Raw genomic sequence first — 21,685 nt, 5'->3', positions numbered from 1 at the left:
TCTCATTTCTGATCTTTTTCCTTTGGAGCTGAATAAAAGCACCAAAAATGGGCATCAAAAATCCTCTGTGCACTGACACTAAAATGTCCTTCAGCTCTTTGCTATCTGCGCTTCTGCTGCAGTTTAAAGCGCTGAAGTTTAGACAGATTAGTCAGTGTTAGAAAGCTACAAAATTGCTTTCCGAGACCCTGAACAGAGACTGTTGGTGAGTTAAAACTATCCTGTGACAATGTGGCTGCACAAAACAAGACAGAACCCTGAAACCAAGTTACATCTGGTCCTAAATTTCCTCCACCAAGGCTTTTTACTGCTCAGTTGAGCTTTTTTCGGTGACTGTTCACAGTAACAGAAGTCAACGTGTCTGTGCTTCCTTATTTGACAGAAATCTCTGGATTAATCTGTTATTTTCTTCACACGTAATAACCAAAAACATCTATTAAGCTCGAGCAAATTAAACTCCAGTTAACCAATTCGGTCACTTGCAATTTTTATTCTCATTTCTTATCCTCTTGCTGCTGGTGGTTTTTCCTTGGAGTAGAAAAAAAACAGCAGAAATGAGCTTGAAAGATTCCTCTGTGCAGGAAAATAACTGTAATATGACAAACTAGCATGTCCTTCAGTTCTTTATCTGTGTTTCTGCCGCGGTTTGAAGATCAGGCAGATTAGTCAGTGTCAGGAAGCAACGGCAACATGACAGAATCACCTTGAAAGTTCAAAAAGCTTAAAACAATCCTGTGAAAATGCAGGTAAAAGAACTTAGTTTCCTCAAAAGTTCTTCGATCTCATATGATGTTCTGCAGATGCAGAGGAATCGGTTCGCCTCATTTGGACCTGAGTGGTTTCAGGTCTTGTCATTTAGGCACTAAGTGAACCCATAAAGACCCTCCTGGTTGTAGCAGCAGCACCGTTTCAAAACTCGGTCCTGAGTTTCTTCCACAAAGCGTTGAAGTTGCCGTTTTTGTCGACTTCAGACAGCCAAACATTCTCTCTCTGGATTGTCACTTTTTGCCTGAGACGTCCTAAAGTCGCACACTGTGTCGGGGTCTTTACACTTAGACACCGTTTTCACCACAACTATTAAAAAGCAGTTTTTTACAAAGTCAGACTTTGCTGCGTTTCTGTGACGGTCCAACATGTTCACAGTTGCTGTGTATTTGCTGCTTCACTTTGCTGTATTTGATTGTGCGTCTGGACCAGCTTTACATAGAACAGCTTTTATTTCTGTTTTTGATGCACTGATGAAACTTCCTAAATGCCATGCAGAGGTTTGGTTTTAGCCAACAGCTGAAGATCCAATCTGATGTTAATGAAGCACTTGTTGAATATGACTGGACAAAAAATTTAAATCTTTTAAGATTTATATTTGATTTAAGATTTTGTATTTCTATTGTTGAACTTTTAATATACCAAGTTTTCCATCAGTATCAGCCCGGTATCCAGTTTAAGAGTCTGATGTTTTTTATTGCTGCTTTCTTTATTTTTGGAGCTGTTTTTGTTTTTTTTTAATTGCTGCTTGGATGTCTGGTTTGGATCCAGAGTGAATCAGTCAGAGTTTGAGCCTCCAGAGATCCAAAAGTGAGACTGTTTCCTGTTTACAGTCCAAAATATCCCCAAAACACAAGCTGTGATCGACTCTGTGTCCAGACCAAACCAAACCAGGCTGTTTACACGATTTATTTTGCCGTGTTTGTATCTTCTGATGCCGAATGATGCTGTTCTCATCGACGCAAAGTGACCTGATGTAAGGCTGCGAGTCCACTGGCAGGTTTTCACTTTAAAGGCTGATCAGCTTTGATCCAGAACCGACTGCACATGTAGGCACACAGTTCAGTTTGCTGCTACTGGATTCTGTGAAATACTGAGTAGGAACTGTTTAAAGTAATGTCAGGAGAGTTTGAATGATCAAAAACACAATTTGTGGACAAGAAACCTACCAATATGAAATCAGAGATGACAGTATTATATTGACTATCTCATCAGGGTAACTCTAAAACATTTTTTTAACGGTTTCTGTGTAGTTTTCGATCAAATCAAGAAATCTCTCGGAGCACACAGCTTCACTGTTTGGACTCTAATCAGCAGCCAGGCATTAATTTTTAATGTTATGCTATGCAGCCTAGACAAGATCAGGTGATACGGTTATGAGGTCAAACTAAACGGAGCTTGAGGTGACATTTTTCTCGCCAACCGCTGACACCAAGGTTGAGAATAATGTAGAAACAGCGGACGGGGAGTCCAAAAGTGCCAAGAAAAGATCAGAAGATCAGGTGTCAGTAATAAATTACGTTAAAGTCAACAGAAATGTGTGGAAGCAGGAACAATTCTCCTTTTTTTTCCTTCTTTATACTCTACAGATAATGACCATTGTGGATGAATCAATCAGCAGTTTGGTCTCTAAATTACCAGAAAATGGTAAAAAAAAAAAAAAAAAAAAAGATCTAATTTTGCACAAATGTCTTGTTATTAGGTATTAATTTTACTGAAAATACTTTAACTGATAATTAAAACAGTTGATGACAAACTTAATAGCTGACAACTAATCAATTAATGGCTGCAGCTCGAAGCCTTTTAAAGATGTCACCATTGGCTTTAAGACACTGTAAATGGACATTTTGTCAATCTGGTGAGACAAAACAATAAAATAATCAGTAGATTAGTCACTGATGAATAGCATTGCCAGTTGCTGTTCTACAGAGCACAAAAATATAGATTTAATAGTAGTTTCTCCTGAATTCTTGCTAAAATTACAAACCACAATGAAAGTCCAACTGATGATCATCTTCACTGTTGATTTTCACATATTTTCTGGATTGTTCAGTCAAATTTGGTCTCTAAATGGTAACTCATGTCTATCATCTCCTCAAATGTCTTGTTTTGTCCAAACATATTCAATTTACTGTCATAGAGGAGGAAAAAACTAGAAATTATTCTCATTTAAGAAGCTGCAATGACATTATTTCAACTGTTTTTATTTTAAATTAACTCAAACTTTATCCGATTGTTTAAAGTAATGTAATAATGATTTAATAGTTGACAACTAATTGATTAATCATTACAGCTCTAGTCAGTACCGAGTAGAATATTAGGCTGGAGCTTCTTTTATGTAGTCACTTTCAAAATGAATGATCTGCAACTTAATCAGAACTTTAAAAAAAGACGAATATTTGCAGAACATTTTCTGTTGTTAACTGAATATTTGCAGGTTTTTTGAAGTTGTCACCCTCTACTCAGCAGGTTTTCTGCCATTTTATCGGCCATTTAATTGAAAACATCCAACTAGTGATTATTTTCAATGTCAATCTGTTGATTATTTGCTGTCTAAAATGTAAAAAAAACAACAATTGATGCTTTTTCTTGTCTTATAAAATTACTCAAAAATAGCTTTTTGAAATAGCTGGTGATTAATTTTCGGAGCTTGATTTTCAGTTCTGGATCAGAGCTGCTTACAGTGAACCCATGCAGAGGAAGAAGAGGCCCAGTGGACTCAGACACCCTGATAGTTTAGACGATTCTGTTTTTTCTCCAAAGTGCCTTAATGTTCTGTTTGTGTCGGTCGGTCACTCGGTTTCGGTGCAGAACAACGTGGAACCACCTTCAGCGAGAGGTCGGTCCCCGGTTGGTTCCAGCGAGATGAAGACATGAAGGGATTTTATTATATTTTAGACGAAAAGATGTCCGCAGTATTTTAAGTCATATCACCAAGAGCTCACATGACTTGTGTTGTTTTTCTACATTTTTTAAAGGTGTGTTTAAACTACAAGTTGTAATTTGTTGCATGTTGTGAATTAAAGGCTCATTGCACCATTTCTGTCTCATGCTAATTTCAGGTCTGCACAAAACACAAACGCTGGTGTCCAGGGATGCACAAAATCAGAAAAAAAACACAAGAACAGCACAAAAAGTGAACATTATTTTACAATTTACCTCCAAGTTCTTGCAGTGTTTTGAAGAAAATGTTTCAATCAAATGTTCAAAGAACGGTTTCAGAGTATTTTCTTTTCCAATAATGTTCATAAAAAGTAAATATAATTTTGCAGTGTCAATATTCAGAGCATGTTGTCAGGAACACAAATTGTTGTTCTACGATAACACAGGAGGAACGTTCTCAAACAAGACTTCAGAAAATGTTCTTCAGGTGTTATTGAGGCCTCAGATGATTTTAATGAGATGTTCTTGTAATGTTCTGAGAAATATTTTGAGAATATATATATGTCAGGGTAGAGACTGTGATTTGGTAGAGTTGGAGTTTCTCCCAGTAGAGATTGCGATTTGAGTCTCTACCAGTAGAAACTCCAATCCTACCAGTAGAGATGAAACTTTAAATCTGACCCCTGCTCTGACCCCTGACCCTAACCTTAAAAGTCTAACCTGAGCCCTGACAAATCTCTACTGGTAGGATTGGAGTTTCTACTAGTAGAGGTTGCGATCACAATGTCTACTGGTAGAGACTCCAATCGCAATCTCTACTGGTAGAAACTCCAACTCTACCAAATCGCAGTCTCTACCCTGACATATATATGTATTTAGAAAATGTTTTCCAGGTGATGGAATGAATGTTTGTTTTACAGAACGTTTTATGTTGTACATAATATGGTGCATTAAACGCAGAACATTTTACCTTTTTTTGCTGAGGACGCTCTATTTAAAGATTTTCCTTTTGAAAACGGAGAAAGAATGTTCTCAAAGCAACATTCAGAAAACATTTTCGAGATGTCAAGATAAAAGTTCTTTGGTGGTGTTGTTCAAGGAACAACTGTCAGAATCTGTACAACGTTCTCACAATGTTACATGAGAACAGCTGAAGAATGTGTTCAGTGCAGCTTTAAGTTTTGAGAACGTTAGGCCATAACATTATAAGAATGTCAGCACCAATCTGTTTTGGAACCTGTTTAGTTATCCTACCTTATAGAAGAAAATTCTAAGATCTGAAATAAAATGCCCCGTTGAAAACATTACGAGAACTGTGCAGAACTTTCCCATAATGTTTTTAGATGGAAAAATATTGCTGAGAACAAAGGAATTAGTTTCTCAATGCAACATTTAGAAAACGTTAAGACGTTTTTGAGGCCTAAGTTGACAGATCGTTCTTCATGCTACGTTCCTGTATATTAAGAAAAGTGGAACCGTTTTCCTATAATGTTCTGAGGATATTTTGGGGTGCTGTTGAAGAGGATGGTGTCAAATCTATGCAGCGTTCCCACAATGTGACATGAGAATAACGGAAGAACGTTCTTTTCACAATGTTTCCCAAAAACTTTTAGAACCTCTTTATGTTCTTATCTTAAAGAAGAACATTCTGGAAACTAAAATAAAACCTCTCATTGAAAACATGATGAGAACTTTGCACAACTTTCCCATAATATTCTTTGATTTTTTTTTTTTTTTTTAGCTGAGAACAAAGAAAGGATTTTCTCAATGCAACATTCAGACTGTTTTAACAATGTTATCACCAAAAGCTTTTATGTTATATGCTCTTTAAGCTCTTTAAGTTCCTTCTTTTAGGAAGAATGTTCTGGAAACTAAAAGAATATGCTGAAAATATTTGTAGAACGTTTATGGAACAAAAACATTTGGGTTAAAAACGACGTGCTCTCCTGTCCTAAGATCATTTTCTCTTCCCAATTATTGGTATTTTCTAATATTATGACTTTATTTACCTTTGCAGTCACAGCACTTGTTATAATTGTTCTACAATATCTTCTGTCCTGTTTAAATAATGTGATAAATACATGTTTGAAGCAATTTACAGAGCAGTTAATATACTGGTGGCAATAATCCATCACACGCTTTAATCTATCATACAGTAAATATTCAACTGAACCTTAAATAATTCAAAATCAAAACCCTACGTTGTAGACTGACATATAAATATGCAAAATATTTAAGTTTTTACACCAGTTTTTGAGGTCTTAAATGTGTCCTTCCTTGTGTTTCTGAAACGTGAAACCACACAGAGTCGGTCAGTAGAATAACATGATGCGTTTTTTGTGAGTGACCTGCTCTCCTTCGGTTGTTTGACCTTTTATTGCTGCTCAGCTGCAAGTGACATAATCAATACATTCAGTCTGAAACGAATGCAGCTTTCAACTTGAAAAACACATTTTAGACTCACCATTGACACACAACGATCTTGGTCACTTTCATGTAGAAATATAGAAAATTATTGTCATAATTTGAGACAGAATTCAGGAAATATGCTTTTCAGAGTTCACCAATCCCAAAAATCTAAAATATTTTGGCTGAATTTTGATAATTTCCACACTTAAAACCTTTGAAGCTATTTAAATGGTTCAGTCTCTCCAGAAGTGAAAGTCAGAATAGTTTCCAGCAGATCCAAATGATTGAAGTGGTCCAGTAGAGGACACACTTTAATTATCAGCCTTTTGGATGTAAAAATAATGAACAGTTATACCAGTAAGATCAGCTGTTTGTTTGTAGTTTCCACTGACAACCGCAGCGATACAGCGTCTCCTCTGCAGATCAAACTCAGATTTTTCTGAGAGTAAAAAGCTGAAAGTGTTCTCAGGTTTCTGCAGCTTGAATCTGCTTCTGTTTTCAGGATCAAATGTGAGGAAACGTCTCCACCTGCTGGATTTAAACAGTCGGCCTCATTCTACATCAACCAGCATTCAGTGACATCAGACGCTGCTGCAAAGCAACCGAGTACATTTACTCAGGTCCCATACTGGAGTGCAGTTTTGAGGTGCTTTACTTGAGTATTTCCATGTTGTGCTACCTTCTTCTTTCACTCCACCACATCTCAGAGGGAAATATTGTTCTTTCTGCTCCACTATGACTGCTTTTAAAGATGAAAATTAAGCACAATGGATAATTAAAGTGTCTAAAATACAAAACAATGATGTTTTGAAAAACATTTTAAGGTTTTTTTTTGCTTTTTCTGATACGTTTTTGATATTTTTTATGCTAACCACGCTAGCTACTGCTAGCGTTAGCTGATGAGCTCTCCTTTTCTTCTAAATCACTTCAGAAACAACAACAACAACAAAAAAAAACAACCGAAAAACTGTATGATTATGATCACATGTCAAATTACAGACTTTAAATCAATACTTTTAAAGTGGGAGGTCTGGGTATTGGGGGTTTAAATGTTGTTATTGTAGTTCATATTAGTGTTGCAGTGTATGCCTGGAGGCTTACCGAGGGTAACTAGACCCTTGCGTCGTCAGAGCTGGGTCTAGCGCGGCTAGGCTATATTTATTGTATAATACATTTGAAATATGTTATCAAGTAATGTGTTGTTAAGGGTGTTCAAAGCAAGGTCAGTGTAGGCGCGGTGTGTGTGTGTGTGTGTGTGTGTGTGTGTGTGTGTGTGTGTGTGTGTGTGTGTGTGTGTGTGTGTGTGTGTGTGTGTGTGTTGACTTTGGTGTCCATGGAAACGAGATCAAACGCGGAAGTGCTGCGTCCAGACCTGCTGCAGGTAAACAACACAAAAATCCACACGTCACTTTAGTTCATCTGACAGAAGCAGCTTCATTAAAAAATCTAAATAAATGAGGAGAAGCGTCGACTTCCCTGACTTTACTCAGCCGGTGAGTCCATTATCGGACACGGTCAATTTCAGCGCTTTAACGTCGAGTAACGGACTCATTAACGGACAGAAACAACTGATAACCGAGTAACGGGTGGTTCGTGTGACACTGATGTATGTTTGTTGAATGAACAACTAACTTTTTTTTTCTTTTTTTTTTAAAAAGACCGAACTCTCCAAGCTCCGAGTTGTCGGACAAATAGACTCGTTTACATTAAGGAACGTTTTTCAAAGTTCTACTCGCTTCAGTAGCTGCTCAAACTTCTGCATTACGTCTTGTTTTTACTAATGTAAGCTCAAGTATGGGACTTTTCCCGTGTTAGATTGTTACTAACTGATAAAAAATAGCAAGAGAAATCAGAGTTAACATTTCAAGTTTTTATGTGTAATAATTCCTGAGATAGTGCTGTTCAAACAGCCTCAAATTTCAATGCACGGAGAAAAAATTGCTGAAGGTGGGTTGAGGGACAATATAAGAAAATACATATACCACTGCCACCTCCTCACATATCCAACTTCATCAGTTCTTCTCCCATTGACACAGCAGAGAACCAAAAGGGGCCACAACTTAAACTTTTAGTCTAACTTTAAGTTTTAATTTTCCAGTGATTATGTATCAGTGTGTATCAGACCCATGTCAATATGAACAGATCATGAGACAAAAGGCAGGTCATGTAAACCCTCCAATAGAACACACCTAAATCAGCTGCTCTGAAGACATTTAGTGTCTCCTTGATCTTGTTTTGCCTCCTTGTTGTTTTTTTTGCTGTCAGCCTCTCTGAGTCCGCTGTCGTCTGACCACAGGTGTTTTTAGGTGAGTCCACAGGATGCCCAGGTTCCAGGAGGTGGAGGGAGGCCAGACTTCAACCCCTGGTGGTGGCAGTGGTGATCTGGTTGCTAAGCGATACATCATCCTGCAGAGTCTGGGCCGAGGGAGTTTTGGTTCAGTTTATCTGGTGCAGGATGTCAAAGCTACAGACGGAGAAGAGCTGTGAGTAGATTCAAATCAACGTGTTAACACAGCAAGTCTTAAACACCATGCAGTACTGAAAACGTTTTCTTCAGTATCTGCATTATTTGTACGTCTTGCGATGGCCGAAAACCCCCTGTTAACACAAACTGTTTTTAATGTGTCGATGGAAGTATTTGGCATCATCATACCAGCCTTTTCTGAGATCAGAGCAGCGTTGGGCTGTTGGTGTTCCTACACTGTTGTCATGTTGACTCCTGTTACATGTCTCTATCATGTCCATCTGTAATTTAGTATTTAGGACAGTTGGTTTGTGCAGGGTGGATCAATTTGCATGCTAATGCTGAACATCCATCCACCGCAGAGTGCAAGCTGTTACTGTCTCTACTTTCAGTCTGTTGCATTCGGTTTTAAGGGGAAGACGGGAGCTGTGGGACATTTACTGACGGTGCACTTGGGAGGAGTTGACTGTTTTGTGATCAAATCCACAGATAGAACATTTATAAAGCACTTGATTTAACTTGTATTGATTATTATTCCCATAAATAGGATCATGAAAAATAATAAGATGAAACATAGTTGTCGCTTTTGTTAATACTGATGACAAACATTATATATCTAACATAACTCTCTAAAATATTTTAAAGTAATATTCAAGTGTCAAGTCTAAACCTAAATGTACAAGTGTGTTTTCCAAAGCACTACTCTTTATTGAAAATGCTGTGCAAGAAGAAAGCACTTCCTCTAAATAGTGGCATCTGAATGAACAAAGAAATGGTATTCTGGAGGAAAATTCTGGCCACAGCATGCAGAAATATGTTTGGAGGAGGTCTTTAACCCCAAGAACATCAAACCTACCATCAAGCATGGTGGTGGCATTTTTTTGCTGTGGGCCTGTGTTGGTGCCAGTGGAACTAGTACTTTATACAAGTAAGTGGAAAAAAGAAGGAGGAGGATTAGGTTCACATTCTTCGAGTTAACTTAAAATCATTAACCAGAAGGTTGAGTCTCGGCCAAAGTTGGGTGTTCCAATAAGACAATGACCTTAAACACACATCAGTGTGGTAAAGAAATGGCTAAATCAGTCTAGAATTAAGGTTTTTTAATGACCACCCCAAAGTCCTGACTTCACAATTCTGTCAAGAGAAGTTGTCAAAGATACAACCAGAAGCTTGTAGACACCTAACAGTAGTGCCTACTTGAAGTAAAAAAAAAAAAAGGCTAAAGGACATTTAATGAAATATTTCAGTTCTTGTATGTATATTTTTGACCCAGCAGATTTTGTCACATTTCCAGAAGACCTACGATTAAATCTACGATAGAACCAAAATGCATCGTTGTTTATTGTGACAAAGATGCATGTATTCGAATCAGTCGATCATAGAAAATTTAGAGTTATCGGAGTCATTAGAAACTGGAGACTGCTGTGATATAAATGGTCTTTGCAAGTGTATGGAAACCTTGTTCACATCTGTATGAAGTTATCTTCCAGAGTTCAGCAGAGGAAACACAACACTATGAGCAGTGTGATGTGAAACTGAGTGATCTCAGGTTAAGCTCAAGTATCTCTTCTGATAGACATCAATGGTTCAAGTGGCTCAGGTTGAAGTCATGATCTCTGCTGCTCTCTGCTCACACGGATAGCCACTTTTCTCTGCATCTTCTAATGCAAAGTACAATAACAAAAATGCTGCTTTGACAGAATATCCTGTTACTCCATCAGCTGTATATCTAGCGGCTCCTCCTCTGGACTGCGGTGCATAATGGATGTAATTCAATCGATCTGCTGTACACTAAAATTTAGTGCTGTGATTTTGTAGTGCCTCTACAGTGGCTAAATATATAGAAGAGATACTGAACAGCATTTCAGAATGGCTGATTTACCATGTAGTGGGTGAGCTGGGCCTCTGTTTTCATCCAGTCTGAATTACAGAAGAATATAAACACAAATGTGATCTTTCTGCTTTCATAGGAGGCCGCTGGACTTCTTTTTGGAAAGATAGAAATATATCAATTTTAGATCAAAAAATAGACTGAATGTAGATGTTACGTAAAAGTGGCACATTGTTTAAAAACAGTGTAAAACAGAACAGTCTTATGCTGAGTTTCAACAGCTACAGTTGAGGTATATCTAGCTCCAATCAGTGGACAACACTATGTCAAATGCACATTTAATGTTTGGTTTGAAGTTGGTTCAGACCTGAGAACATGCACAATTTGTTGTCAGAAACAAGCAACTTGGACAGCTCTGATGCTGTAGAAGAGAGACAGTTCTGCTGACTGTCACTAGATGGCAGCATCGATCTGTAAATACCTGCTCTGTGTCCCAACCTGTCAGAGCTGATCACAGATCAATGAAGAAGAAGAAGAGGTCAGCATCGAGTTACTCCCTAAAACAAACAAACACTGAATGTAAACAGCAGCCTTATTGGTCAGAGATCAGACAGATCAGGGATTCACTGATCAGCTGTCTGCCTGCTTTAATAAAAATCAAATCATCCATTGAGACCCAGAGGGATTTAGTGATTATTATTAATGTTAATAATTTATAGATCTTATTTTTAGTTTTAATCTTGTAAATTGGAAAGCAAGAGAACCACAAAGAAACTCCTGCAGCTAGCACACATCAAAAGAGGATTCTTCCCTCAAATGTCGATGCCCTCCACTTCTTATTTAATGAATTCGTATTAGAAATACATGACTGAATGAACTGTAACTGTGTCTGTGACTGTGTGAAAGTCTTCAACATGTTGCTGGAGTAAAAGAACAGAGAGTTATTATGTATTAAATTATTGACGCCAGATTAACATGTAAGCAGAATTTTAATGTTGTCGGTGACTGAGGCAGAACTAATTCATCTGCTTTACTTAAAGAGTTGCATCATAATTCATGTGCTGATCATGTGTTTGCTCAGCTCCTTAGTCGCCAAAGTTATCAGATAGAGGAGAGTTTGAGTCTGAAATACTGAAGAGTAGAAATTTAAAGGAGCTTAAAATGGATAGGAAAATTGGACCAGTTGTTCCAAATCTCAGTGAGTTAACTAAACTCACTTTCTGAATAAAAAAGCTTCAAATGAGAAATTTCGACAGGGCTTTTGCCTCATTTTTCCTCACTGTGGACTCATTTAGCACCATAACAAAAGTCCTGTCCCTCTATGGAAACAGCACAATTGTGACTGGAAGGAGAGAGAATTCAGAGATGTCTTCTCTGCTGTAAGACACAGTTAGAATGGAACAAATCAGGGGGGAAAAGATGACTCAATTAGTTATTTGACCAAAATTTTAAAAATAGGAATCATCTCGTGACCGCCAGTAGAATAGGGGCTTTGTATACAATAGATATTTAGCTCTTTAAATGTTTACATAGACTTTGTGTACTCTGCAAGACTACTTTCTGTTGTTTTGTGTCTCATTTTTCTCATTTGTGTCTTGTTTAATCCATTTTGTGTGTCTCTGGGATTCTCAATCGTCGCCTTTTTGTGCCTCCTGTTGTTTTGTGTCTTCAGAACGTTTTTGTTCCTTAGTGGTAATTTTTTCTCGTCTTTGTCTCCCTTCTGGAGTTTTGCATTTTGAGCTTGTCCTTTAATGTCTCATTTTGTTTGTTTTATATGTCTCTTTGTGACAATTTTAAGATAAGAGGCCATCCTAACCTGCTGGTTGGTTCATAGGCTTAAATTTCTACATAATTAAGCTCATCTAACCATAGTCTGTGCGATACAAAATTTGAGACTCATCACAGTGCTCACTGAGCATGTGCAGAAAACTGGGTGCTTGGTTCTGTTGCTTCTCTTGTTTGTACTGTTTGCATTGTTTTGTTCTTGTTGTCAGGATCCAGTTTAGTGCTGTACATGTGTGGTGTGTGAGTTTACTGCATCTTCCGCTGCTGTGGACACTCCTTAGACCATGAATAGAGTCTTTGTGTTTGATGCTGCAATCAGATCTGTTCACATCTCTGTGAAAAGAGGCGAAGCACGTTATCGTAAGACTGTGAAATGAGCTGTGTGACTGAACTTTGACTCAGCGCTTTATAGCTGCAGAGAAACAATCCAGACAGATGAAGATGTTGTGTGGATCGTGTTGAAACATCAGAGCGTCCTCGTGGAGCAGTAAACCACCGAGTATGACAGTAGAAGCTACAGTCTGCTACTGTGCTGCTGAGTTCTTATCACATAGAAGCTTTCTGCACGATTTTATGAATCCATTGTGCAGATTTTTCTGTGTTAAATCGTTGGACAGTGCTGAGCTGTCTGTTGGTGACAGTGGATTATTCAAACATTTCATAATAATAGCGCAAAGTTTCTCTCGGCTCCCAAAACTCTGAAATCAGCAGCCCATGGATTTGTCCCACGAGTTGAAATGATGAGTTCTCATCAGTTGTTTCTGCATCCGAGTCATCTTCCTGAAAACTCCAACATGACTTCAACTTCTCTCATTTATTTTCATGCTGTAAACTCATCAGAGAAACTTGTGAGCCAGGCCTGAACGTGGGAGAGAAATGTGGGACTCTGTAACAGTCATTCATCGAACAGGATGCTACGTTCTGAGCTCTTCCACATCACTTTCACGTCAATCAGCTTGGAACTGATTCTTTCGTTCTGATATTAAAGATCTTCAGCTGAAAGTAATGTTTCATCCACATCACCTGATAATCTTCTATCAGCTTTCTATAAATGTCGGCTACTGCCTACACGTTCACAGTTTATCTCAGCTGCTTGTAGCTGATCTTGGTTGAGTTTAGTCATGTCAGATAACATCAGAAGCAAACATTACTGCATGGAAGGAGCTTCTTCTTACTAATAAACTAATTAATAAAGACATGAATGATGAAGAAATTAATGGTAAAGGTCATAAATCAGGATCTGCAGGGTGATATTCTGCCAAGTTTCATTTTATTCATTGACAAAAAAGCTAAATATTTTGCTATCACCTTGGTTCTTTCTGTTGTCTCTTAGTGTGGTTTTAATCGTGATAAAAAATGTCTCTGAATATTTTTTTGTCACTGATGAATTCCCCACTGAGGTTCCGAAGTGTGTTTTAAGCTCTGGGAAGAGTCTGGACCTGTGATAATGTGTGTCTACATACTTTTGGCGCTGCTGTATGATATTCCAGCTCGTGCGTCTCTTTCAGTTTCCTGCACTTTGACTCCTCGTCCTGCGGCTCAGTCTCAGGTGCACCCTCGTCTTCATCCTCCTCTCCGTCCTCCTGTTATCTCCTGGAAGTCTCTCTAATGAAGTCTTCAGCTGGAGCTACAATCCATCTTCTGCTTCCAGCTGCTGTCAGGCGTTTGTGGTTTTTTTAGAAAGAGGGATGAAGCTCATGGAGAGCGAGTGGGACGGAAGGTTTGGTGTTTTGGTGAACATTCAGGAGAGATTCTTGAAGAACAAATGAATTCTCTGTCGCATAGTAGTGAATTTCTCCTCATCAATAAAACCTTAAAACAGGTGGGTCGCTAAGAGATCGAAAAGCTGCCTGGGTTCTGTGAAGCCAAACTCCAGCTGCTCTTCATCACATCTCCCTGTTGTACAGCTGCATTGGTCAGTTTTTAAAGTGAATTTAGCCTCTTATGTTGTTAAATTTCACCATGGAAACAGCTTGTATCGTTGCACATGTAATGACAACATATAGACCACCAGTTTTAATGCTCTCCATCAGTGCACATCAATGTTTTATCAAAATATTTCAAAATAAAAAAACTGGAACCTTGTCTTGACAGATATGGCGTTCTGCTGGCCTCAAAACTTGGTGAAATTTGCTATAGAACGTATGTTTAGTAGGAAATATGGATACATCCTTCTATATGCACTTAAAGGAACTTTCTGGGTCAACGATGCCACCCTTGTTTAAACATTGTGCCCTTTTTTCCACTTTCAAGGGTCAGTAATTAGAAATACAGTCATTTTGATCTGATGTTAGAGGAGGTTAGAGGAACTGATATATATTAAATGTTATATTTTATAGCATGTCAGTTATTTATTGTGACGGAATAAAGTGATTTTAGTGAAATATCACGATTTAAAGCTTAGATTTGGTTCAGTAAAAAAGAAATAAACAGACGTCAGAAGGATGAAAATCTAACTTGTTTCTTCTTTTTTGACTTTTCTGGCTGTTGGTGTCATTTTTGGGATTTATTTTTCACAGATAATGAACATTTCAAACTTGCTGGCAGGTTTTGAGGCTCAGATGATTCATAAGTTTTTAACTACAGGGCCTGCTGTGATGAATTTATCACAATTAACAGTTTAGTTTTGGAGAATTTTAAATGACACATAGGGGTTCAGATGAAATGTCACTATTTTAGTCTGAGATTTGGTTATTTTTCTTGATAAAACTACATGCCACAGATATTTCAATGACCGTTGGAAAGATGGAAATCTGACAACTCATTTTATTTTTACAGCTGGTTGCTGATAAATGGTGTCATTTTGGAGATTTGGAGTTTTAGATTTAAAAAAGATAAAAAAAATTAAAACTGCTGGCAGTTTTTCTGCTTCGGAGGGTTGAACTTCTCAGGTACATTTTATGTTTAATGCAGAATAACTTCCCTAAAACAGTTTACTCATTTACAGTTACAGGCTGTAGTTCTCCTGAATACTTTCTGAATTGTTGTCAAATGCAAAAATGACTGTTCTGATATGAGTCAGGCTTGGTGAACCAGTTGTGCTGTGCAGCTCAGAATTAATTATTTTTTTAAAGTATCAGGTTTGTTTAAATGCCCGAGTGTTTTATTTTATTTTTTGCAGATGATGTAAATGAGAAGATTATAAACGTACAGTAGATTTGGTTGTTTTGCTGTTTTGTCATGATGGAACCACACATGACAAGTTCACTGACTGTTGGAAAGTTGAAGATTCTGTCTGTGGTTGCAGTTTCTTGTTGCTAGAAGGTGTCATTGCGGTGATGAAACATGTCGTTTATAGTGAGTTTTGGGGTTCAGATGTTTAATACAGACTGTAAAATTTAAAAACTGTCTCAACTGACTTTAATTTTCTCCCTTCACTCCTTTTCTTATCTTGTTCCAAGCTCCTCTATGGCTTTGTGTGTCCTGATTATCACAGAACACTTTGGTAAAAGGAACCAAGTTTCCATCCAGAACTTTTCCTACAAACTTTGCCACCAACTGAGCATGTGCAGCGCCAGTGTGTTGCTCAAGGGCACTTTGTCAGGATGAGCTGCAGACTCTGTGCAGTACCTCTGTGTTGTCAGAAAGCAGATGGTGAGTCGGTGTTTGGAGTCATCATCTCTGCCCTTTCACCATCTGACAGCCCTTCTCACCCCTCGTCCTCCCCCGTCTCTCCTGCCCTGATAAATTTAGACTCGGCGCCCTGATCGATGTGTCAGCGTTTCTTCATAAATCTCTGATGTCTCCGAGACAAACGTCGAACGGCGTCTCCTTTCTGTCGCTCGTCAGGTGTGAAGAAAAGAGCTGCAGCAGGTTACAGATGAGAAAGAAGGAGGTTTTAGAGGACAAAAAGAGCTTCATCCCCGGGCCTTCCATCTGGATGCGGTTTCCATGGCGACAGAAGTGCAGCGCCTGTTTGCCGTTATCCCGACTTTCACGGCTCAGTTTGTCTCAGTGAGACACTAAAAACCAGCAGACGAAGGCTTGTGGAGGTCTACTTCACTGAAAACACAAACTGTCCTTCTGAGAAACACTGAGAGGAGAATTTATCAATCAAACAGCAGACAGTCAGCAGCTCACAGTGGTTTTCAGCCACCAGAAAGTGTTTGTTTCATTCTAATCAGACTGAATGACTGTACGGGCTTAGTTCGTTTTGTCTGTGTATTCAGTTAGTCAGGCAACAAATTAGTTGTCTCAGACTTCAAGAATTTTTTTTTTTTTTTTTTAAATGGTGACACTTGGTTGCAAATGTGCCAGAAAAACCTTCCCAAAGCTGCAAAACCTGTGGAAAAATACCAGCAAATATTTTGTTCTTATGTAAATACATTTTAAGAAGTAATTTTATGGCCAACTCTTGTAAAATGATATTTTTTAACACATGTAGATACTTTTACTAGATAATATGTATCATTTAGCAAAACTGTAAAATGTCGAGTTAAAAACGTATTTACCATTTTTAACATTTTTAATAGACTTAATATTTCCTTTAAATAATACAGTAAGGATTCAGTAGTTTTACAGTTAAATTACTTTTTTTTAAATTAAGTCTTACAAATAATGACCAATATTTGTCAATTATTATAATAATGATGATTTTTAGCTGATTTAAATACAGAAAACTTCTACAGTTAAACACTGAAAATTTTCTGTAATTTTTTCCAAGTTTCGTATGATTGATGAATGACTCCAGCAGCAGAGGACAATTGTTTAAATATTGGTTCTTGAAAACAGAAACAAGTCCTAAACCTTCAAACAAGGGTGGTGCTGTTGCCTTAGAAAGTTCCTGTAAGTGTATATATGTGGATGTCTCCATATTTTCTACTTAAAATTCAGTCCTTGGTTGTCATTTTACCAACTTTGGCTTCCTCTGACATCAGAAGAATCTGATGTGTGGCAAGTTTGGCAGGACAAGGGTCCACTTTTTTGATATTTTGACAAAAAGGTAATGTGGACTCATTGGTCCACAACAATCGATGCTCATAGGGGTCCATACATTACTAGGTTACTAGCAGCTTCCATGTTGACTTAATGTTAATACACAAAAACTGGTGTTTTAAAAGGTTTCTGTTGTCATTTACATGTTTGTGGTGCTACATGAGTAAATAAAACAGATTTTCAAGGCCACAACGTTGATGAGATTCTTCTTCAGTGGTGCAAATTAAATACAATTCTAGTGAAAATGTGGTTCTGCGCAGTAAAAAAGTAAAGTCAAGCAAATCCTAGTAGGCTTAACAAATCAGCCAGACTCTTCATCATGTGACTGAAAATATAAAGAGTTGACTTATTTGTCATTTGTGAACATAAACTTTTTTTAAAAAGTTTTAAGTATCTGTATGGTAACATTCATTAAAGGCAAAATCTGCCTCATGTTGTTAAATTTCAGCATTAAGACAACATAGAAGCTGCTCGTAATTTAGTAATACATAGACCCCTAATGAGTCCACATTAACATTTTGTCAAAATAGCAAATAACTGACACAATAAGAAAAATGAGACACAAAACAATAGAAAGAGGACAGAAAATTAAAAAAAAACTAGACAGAATGACCACAAAGACATACAAAACTACGCTAATGATACCATTTCAACTGTGCAGCCGCAGCCAACATTTATTTTCACTGTATATTTATATTTAACTGTTATTTTCTTACTCTGGCTTCCTCCCACAGTCCAAAAATATGCTGAGGTTAACTGATTACTCTAAATTGTCCGTAGGTGTGAATGTGAGTGTGATTATTTGTCTGTATATGTAGCCCTGAGACAGACTGGTGACCTGTCCAGGGTGTCTCCTGCCTTCGCCTGAGTCAACTGGGATAGGCTCCAGCACCCCCGCGACCCTAGTGAGGATAAAGCGGTGTATAGAGGATGGATGGATGGATGTTATTTTTTTTAATATTCGATCGGTTGTTCGGAGTATAAAAAGCAGAACGTGTCGTATCCAGCAGCGTCCACATACTTCTAGCCGTGTTTTCCTGGACAAACTGAATCAATAAAAATGTTCTATCTCTGCCTGAGGTGATGCGTGTGAGTCTGTGTGGGTGAAGCGACTCCTCGGAGGCTTTCGGAGCAGCTGTGTGGCCTCGCTGATGAATGTTCCAGTCGACCTCCATCACTCCTGGAGTTTCTGACTGAACAAAGGAGCCGGCTGAGGCTCACAGCTCAAGTTCATTCAGGAAAGCTGTCATCAGCGGAGAGGAAGCGGTTAGTGTGACAGTTTCAATGTTAAGACAGCGATGAGTTCTACATGCCTCTGCTGTATCTACTTTCTGTCAACAGTTGGGTTTCTCTTTATTTTTGCTGTATTTTACTGTGCAGAATGTCTTTTTGTGTCTTTGTAGTCAGTTTGCATCTTTTTCAGGTCATTTTGTGGCTTTTTGTGTCCATATTGTGTCTTTCTAGTTGTTTAATGTCTTGTATTCATTCCTATTTGTATTGATTTGCATCTCTTTGTAGTCTTTTTAGTCTCCTTGTGACGGCTTTGTGTCACTTTGTGGTTGTTCTGGGTCTCTTTCTGGGGGTCTACATTTTTTAAAAATGTCATTTTGTGTCTTTTTTTCTATCATTTTGTGTCTCTGCAGTTTCATGTTTTGTAGGCTTGTATCTTCTTGGCCATTTTGTGTCCTTTTGTGGTCTTTTTGTGTCTTAATTAATGCCTTTGTGGTTGTTTTGTTTTCATTTATATTTGCTTTGTGTTTCTGTGGTTGCTTTTTGGTCACTGTGGTTGTTTTGCATCGCTTTGTGGTTGTTTTGTGTCTCTTCGTAGATATTTGGTGGTTGTTTTGTGTCTGTTTGCACACATCTTGTGTCTTTTTGTATTCATTTAGCATGTTTTTTAGTCATATTGTGTCTCTTTGTAATCTGTTTAGTCTCCTTGTGGCTGTTTTTGTGTCACTTTGTGGCTGATTTAGGTCTCTTTCTGGTGGTTTTGTGTGTTATTGAGGTTGTTTTGTGTATTTTTTCCGGTCATTCTGTGTATTTGCAGTTGTTTCATGTTTTGTGGGCTTGTATCTTCATGTCCGTTTTGTGTACTTTTGTGGTTGTTTTGTGTCTCTTCATACATGTTTTCTGACTCTTTGTGGATGTTTTGTGTCTGTTCGCAGACATCTTGTGCCTTTTTGTATTCACTTACCGTCTTTTTGTAGTCATTGTGTTTGTGGTCTTTTTCATCTCCTTGTGGCTGTTTTGTGTCACTTTATGGTTGATTTGGGTCTCTTTCTTGTGATTTTGTGTCTTTTTGTGGTCATTTTGTGTCTTTCTGGGGTCAGTTTGAGTCTGGTTATTTTGTGACTCTGTAGTCAATTTGTGTCCTTTAATAGTCAGTTTAAGTCTTTCTAAGGTATTTTTCAGTCTTTGTTGTCATTTTGTGTTTCTTTGTGGTTGTTTTTGTGTCCTTGTCGTTACTTTTTGTGTAGTGTTCCACCTGTTTAATGCTTTTTTTTAAATTTACATGTATCAGAAAACAGAAACAAAACAGTTCATACGTGAAGAAGTTTTCACTGTCATCTCTGAAATGGAAAATTCTATTTTTAATGCTAACTCAAGTTAATCAGGTAAAATTCTCTCTTACTAGTTTGATGTGCATAGAGGATTTAGTTACATTCAGCTCTTTAGTGCCTCTATATTTCAAGTACAGACATCTCTCTCTTTCATGCACTCGGACACCTACTGGCCGTCATCCCAGCACAAAAACACTTTCACAATAAGACTGACGTAGCAGCAAGCATCCTGTGCTCAGCCTGGACAGCAGATATCCACTAATCAGTGCTTCTTGTTTCCTGTGACACGAAGAAAGGTCAGGCTGAGGAAAAACACATTAATCATCCAAATCATCATTTCTTCTCTCAGCTGAGGTGGAAAAGTTATCGATGAAAGCAAAATGTCAGATTTCCATCATGATTTCTGGAGCTCTTGTCATTATCCGTTATTTTTCTGACTTCGTTGCATAATTTACCTGCGACTTTCCTAAATATCTTGCTGTCAGTTCATGAAGTGGGAGTTTTAAGATGGTTTTGATGTGCAACAGGTTAATAGTTTGATGTTGGTGTGGCTCGATCATGAAAGACTCTTATTTTTGTGTTTTTTTGTGTTGTGCAGCAAACATATTGGAATACATGTTCGTGTTTAAAGACAGCTGGTGGTTCAAACTGCGTAACATATAGACACGGAATGATAAGAAATGGATTGAAAAATTATCAAAAAGCAGACAGACGGAGATCACAGTACCACAAAGCTGCCCAAAGAGACATAAAATGACCAAAACGAAACACAAAATGATAGACATGAGACACTAAATATAAGAAAGCAGGCAAAACTGTCTCTCAGCATTTGTAGAGTTTGTAAAAGTGTAACTCTTAAAATATCTCTAGCATGTGAAGCCTCCATATGTTCCAGTGTTGGTAACATCTGTGGACGCTTGGAAAAATGTTGGACGTTGATTCTAGGTTTTTAAGTTTTTTTAAAAATAAATAACCAAAGAATTTCTACTTTCTGATCTGTATCATTCTGTGTCATAGGTCACATAAGACATTTCTGTGTTTTCTCTTCTCTTCATGGTTGTGCTGTTTACATAGAGGTGCAGGACTTTATAGTGCAGTAAAAATGAGCCCACAGTGAAAAAAATAGAAGCAAAGAAATGCCCATAAACTGCTCAGAGTTCAGAGTTAAATTAGTCCCTCCTTGTCACTGTGTTTCCCAGTGTTTACAGGAACTCTGATAATGTGAACTTGTTATAAACCGCATAATCGATTGCAGCTCTCAAACTTTCCTCTTCGCCCACCTGCACCCCGCTGACGTTTCAGACGCCATGTTGTGCAGATCTATTCACTTAGCATTTGGCGGCGCGCGAAGCAGCGGCTGTAGGCGCCACCAGCCGTCCTTCCATCATAGCCAATGTCGGACGCCTGCTACGAGGCAACACGGAGCTGTGGGATCTCCTGCTGGGCCGCCATTAACATCCAGAGAGGTAGCAAGCCTGGAGAACACAAACATGTTCGCCTCCATTGTCTCCTCCGTTAGCCTCTAACTGTGACGCTAAAGCTGTCACAGTGTGACGTTGGCTTGTTTCCTGCTGTCAAAGCAGCTGTGTTTATGTGATGGGTTTCATTCACTTTGCAGATGTTCACCTGAGCGACAGGTGGGAGACCAACAGACAGCTGCACACAAAGTTAGTTATCTCCCATGTAGACTTATAATAAGACAGCAGGTCCATGGACAGACATGAAGGGCCTCCAAACAGAGGAGCCCAAACTGACACCAGGGGCATCTTTTTGTGGCTGTGTTTGTTTTGTGTTTCTTTGTGGTTGTGTTATGTCTGTTTGCAATTTTTTTGTCTATTTGTGGTTCTTTTATGAATATTTGTGGTTGTTTTGTGTCTATTTGTGGTTGTTTTGTGTCGCTTTACTGTTGCTTTGTGTTTCGGTGGAATTATGCATTTCTTTGTGGCTGTTTTGTGTCTCTTTGTGGTTGTTTTGTGTCTATTTGTGGTTGTTTTGTGTCGCTTTACTGTTGCTTTGTGTTTTGGTGGAATTATGCATTTCTTTATGGCTGTT

General features: G+C 38.1%; 1 protein-coding gene across 1 annotated transcript in view; it reads left to right on the top strand.

Annotated features, from left to right (window-relative positions):
* Positions 1-7,377: 7,377 nt before the first annotated feature.
* Positions 7,378-21,685, top strand: part of nek11 (NIMA-related kinase 11) — an 83,385-nt gene continuing 69,077 nt past the window's right edge. The window contains exons 1-2 of the mRNA XM_051956918.1: positions 7,378-7,438; positions 8,354-8,540. Coding sequence (XP_051812878.1) covers positions 8,377-8,540 — 164 coding nt within the window. The 5' untranslated portion in view covers positions 7,378-7,438; positions 8,354-8,376. The remainder of the gene's footprint in view (positions 7,439-8,353; positions 8,541-21,685) is intronic.

This window comes from Acanthochromis polyacanthus, chromosome 12 (genome assembly GCF_021347895.1).
Source record: "Acanthochromis polyacanthus isolate Apoly-LR-REF ecotype Palm Island chromosome 12, KAUST_Apoly_ChrSc, whole genome shotgun sequence".
Lineage (NCBI taxonomy): Eukaryota > Metazoa > Chordata > Actinopteri > Pomacentridae > Acanthochromis > Acanthochromis polyacanthus.
The sequence above is the reverse complement of the archived record's forward strand: the minus strand, read 5'-3'. Positions and strand labels throughout refer to the sequence as shown.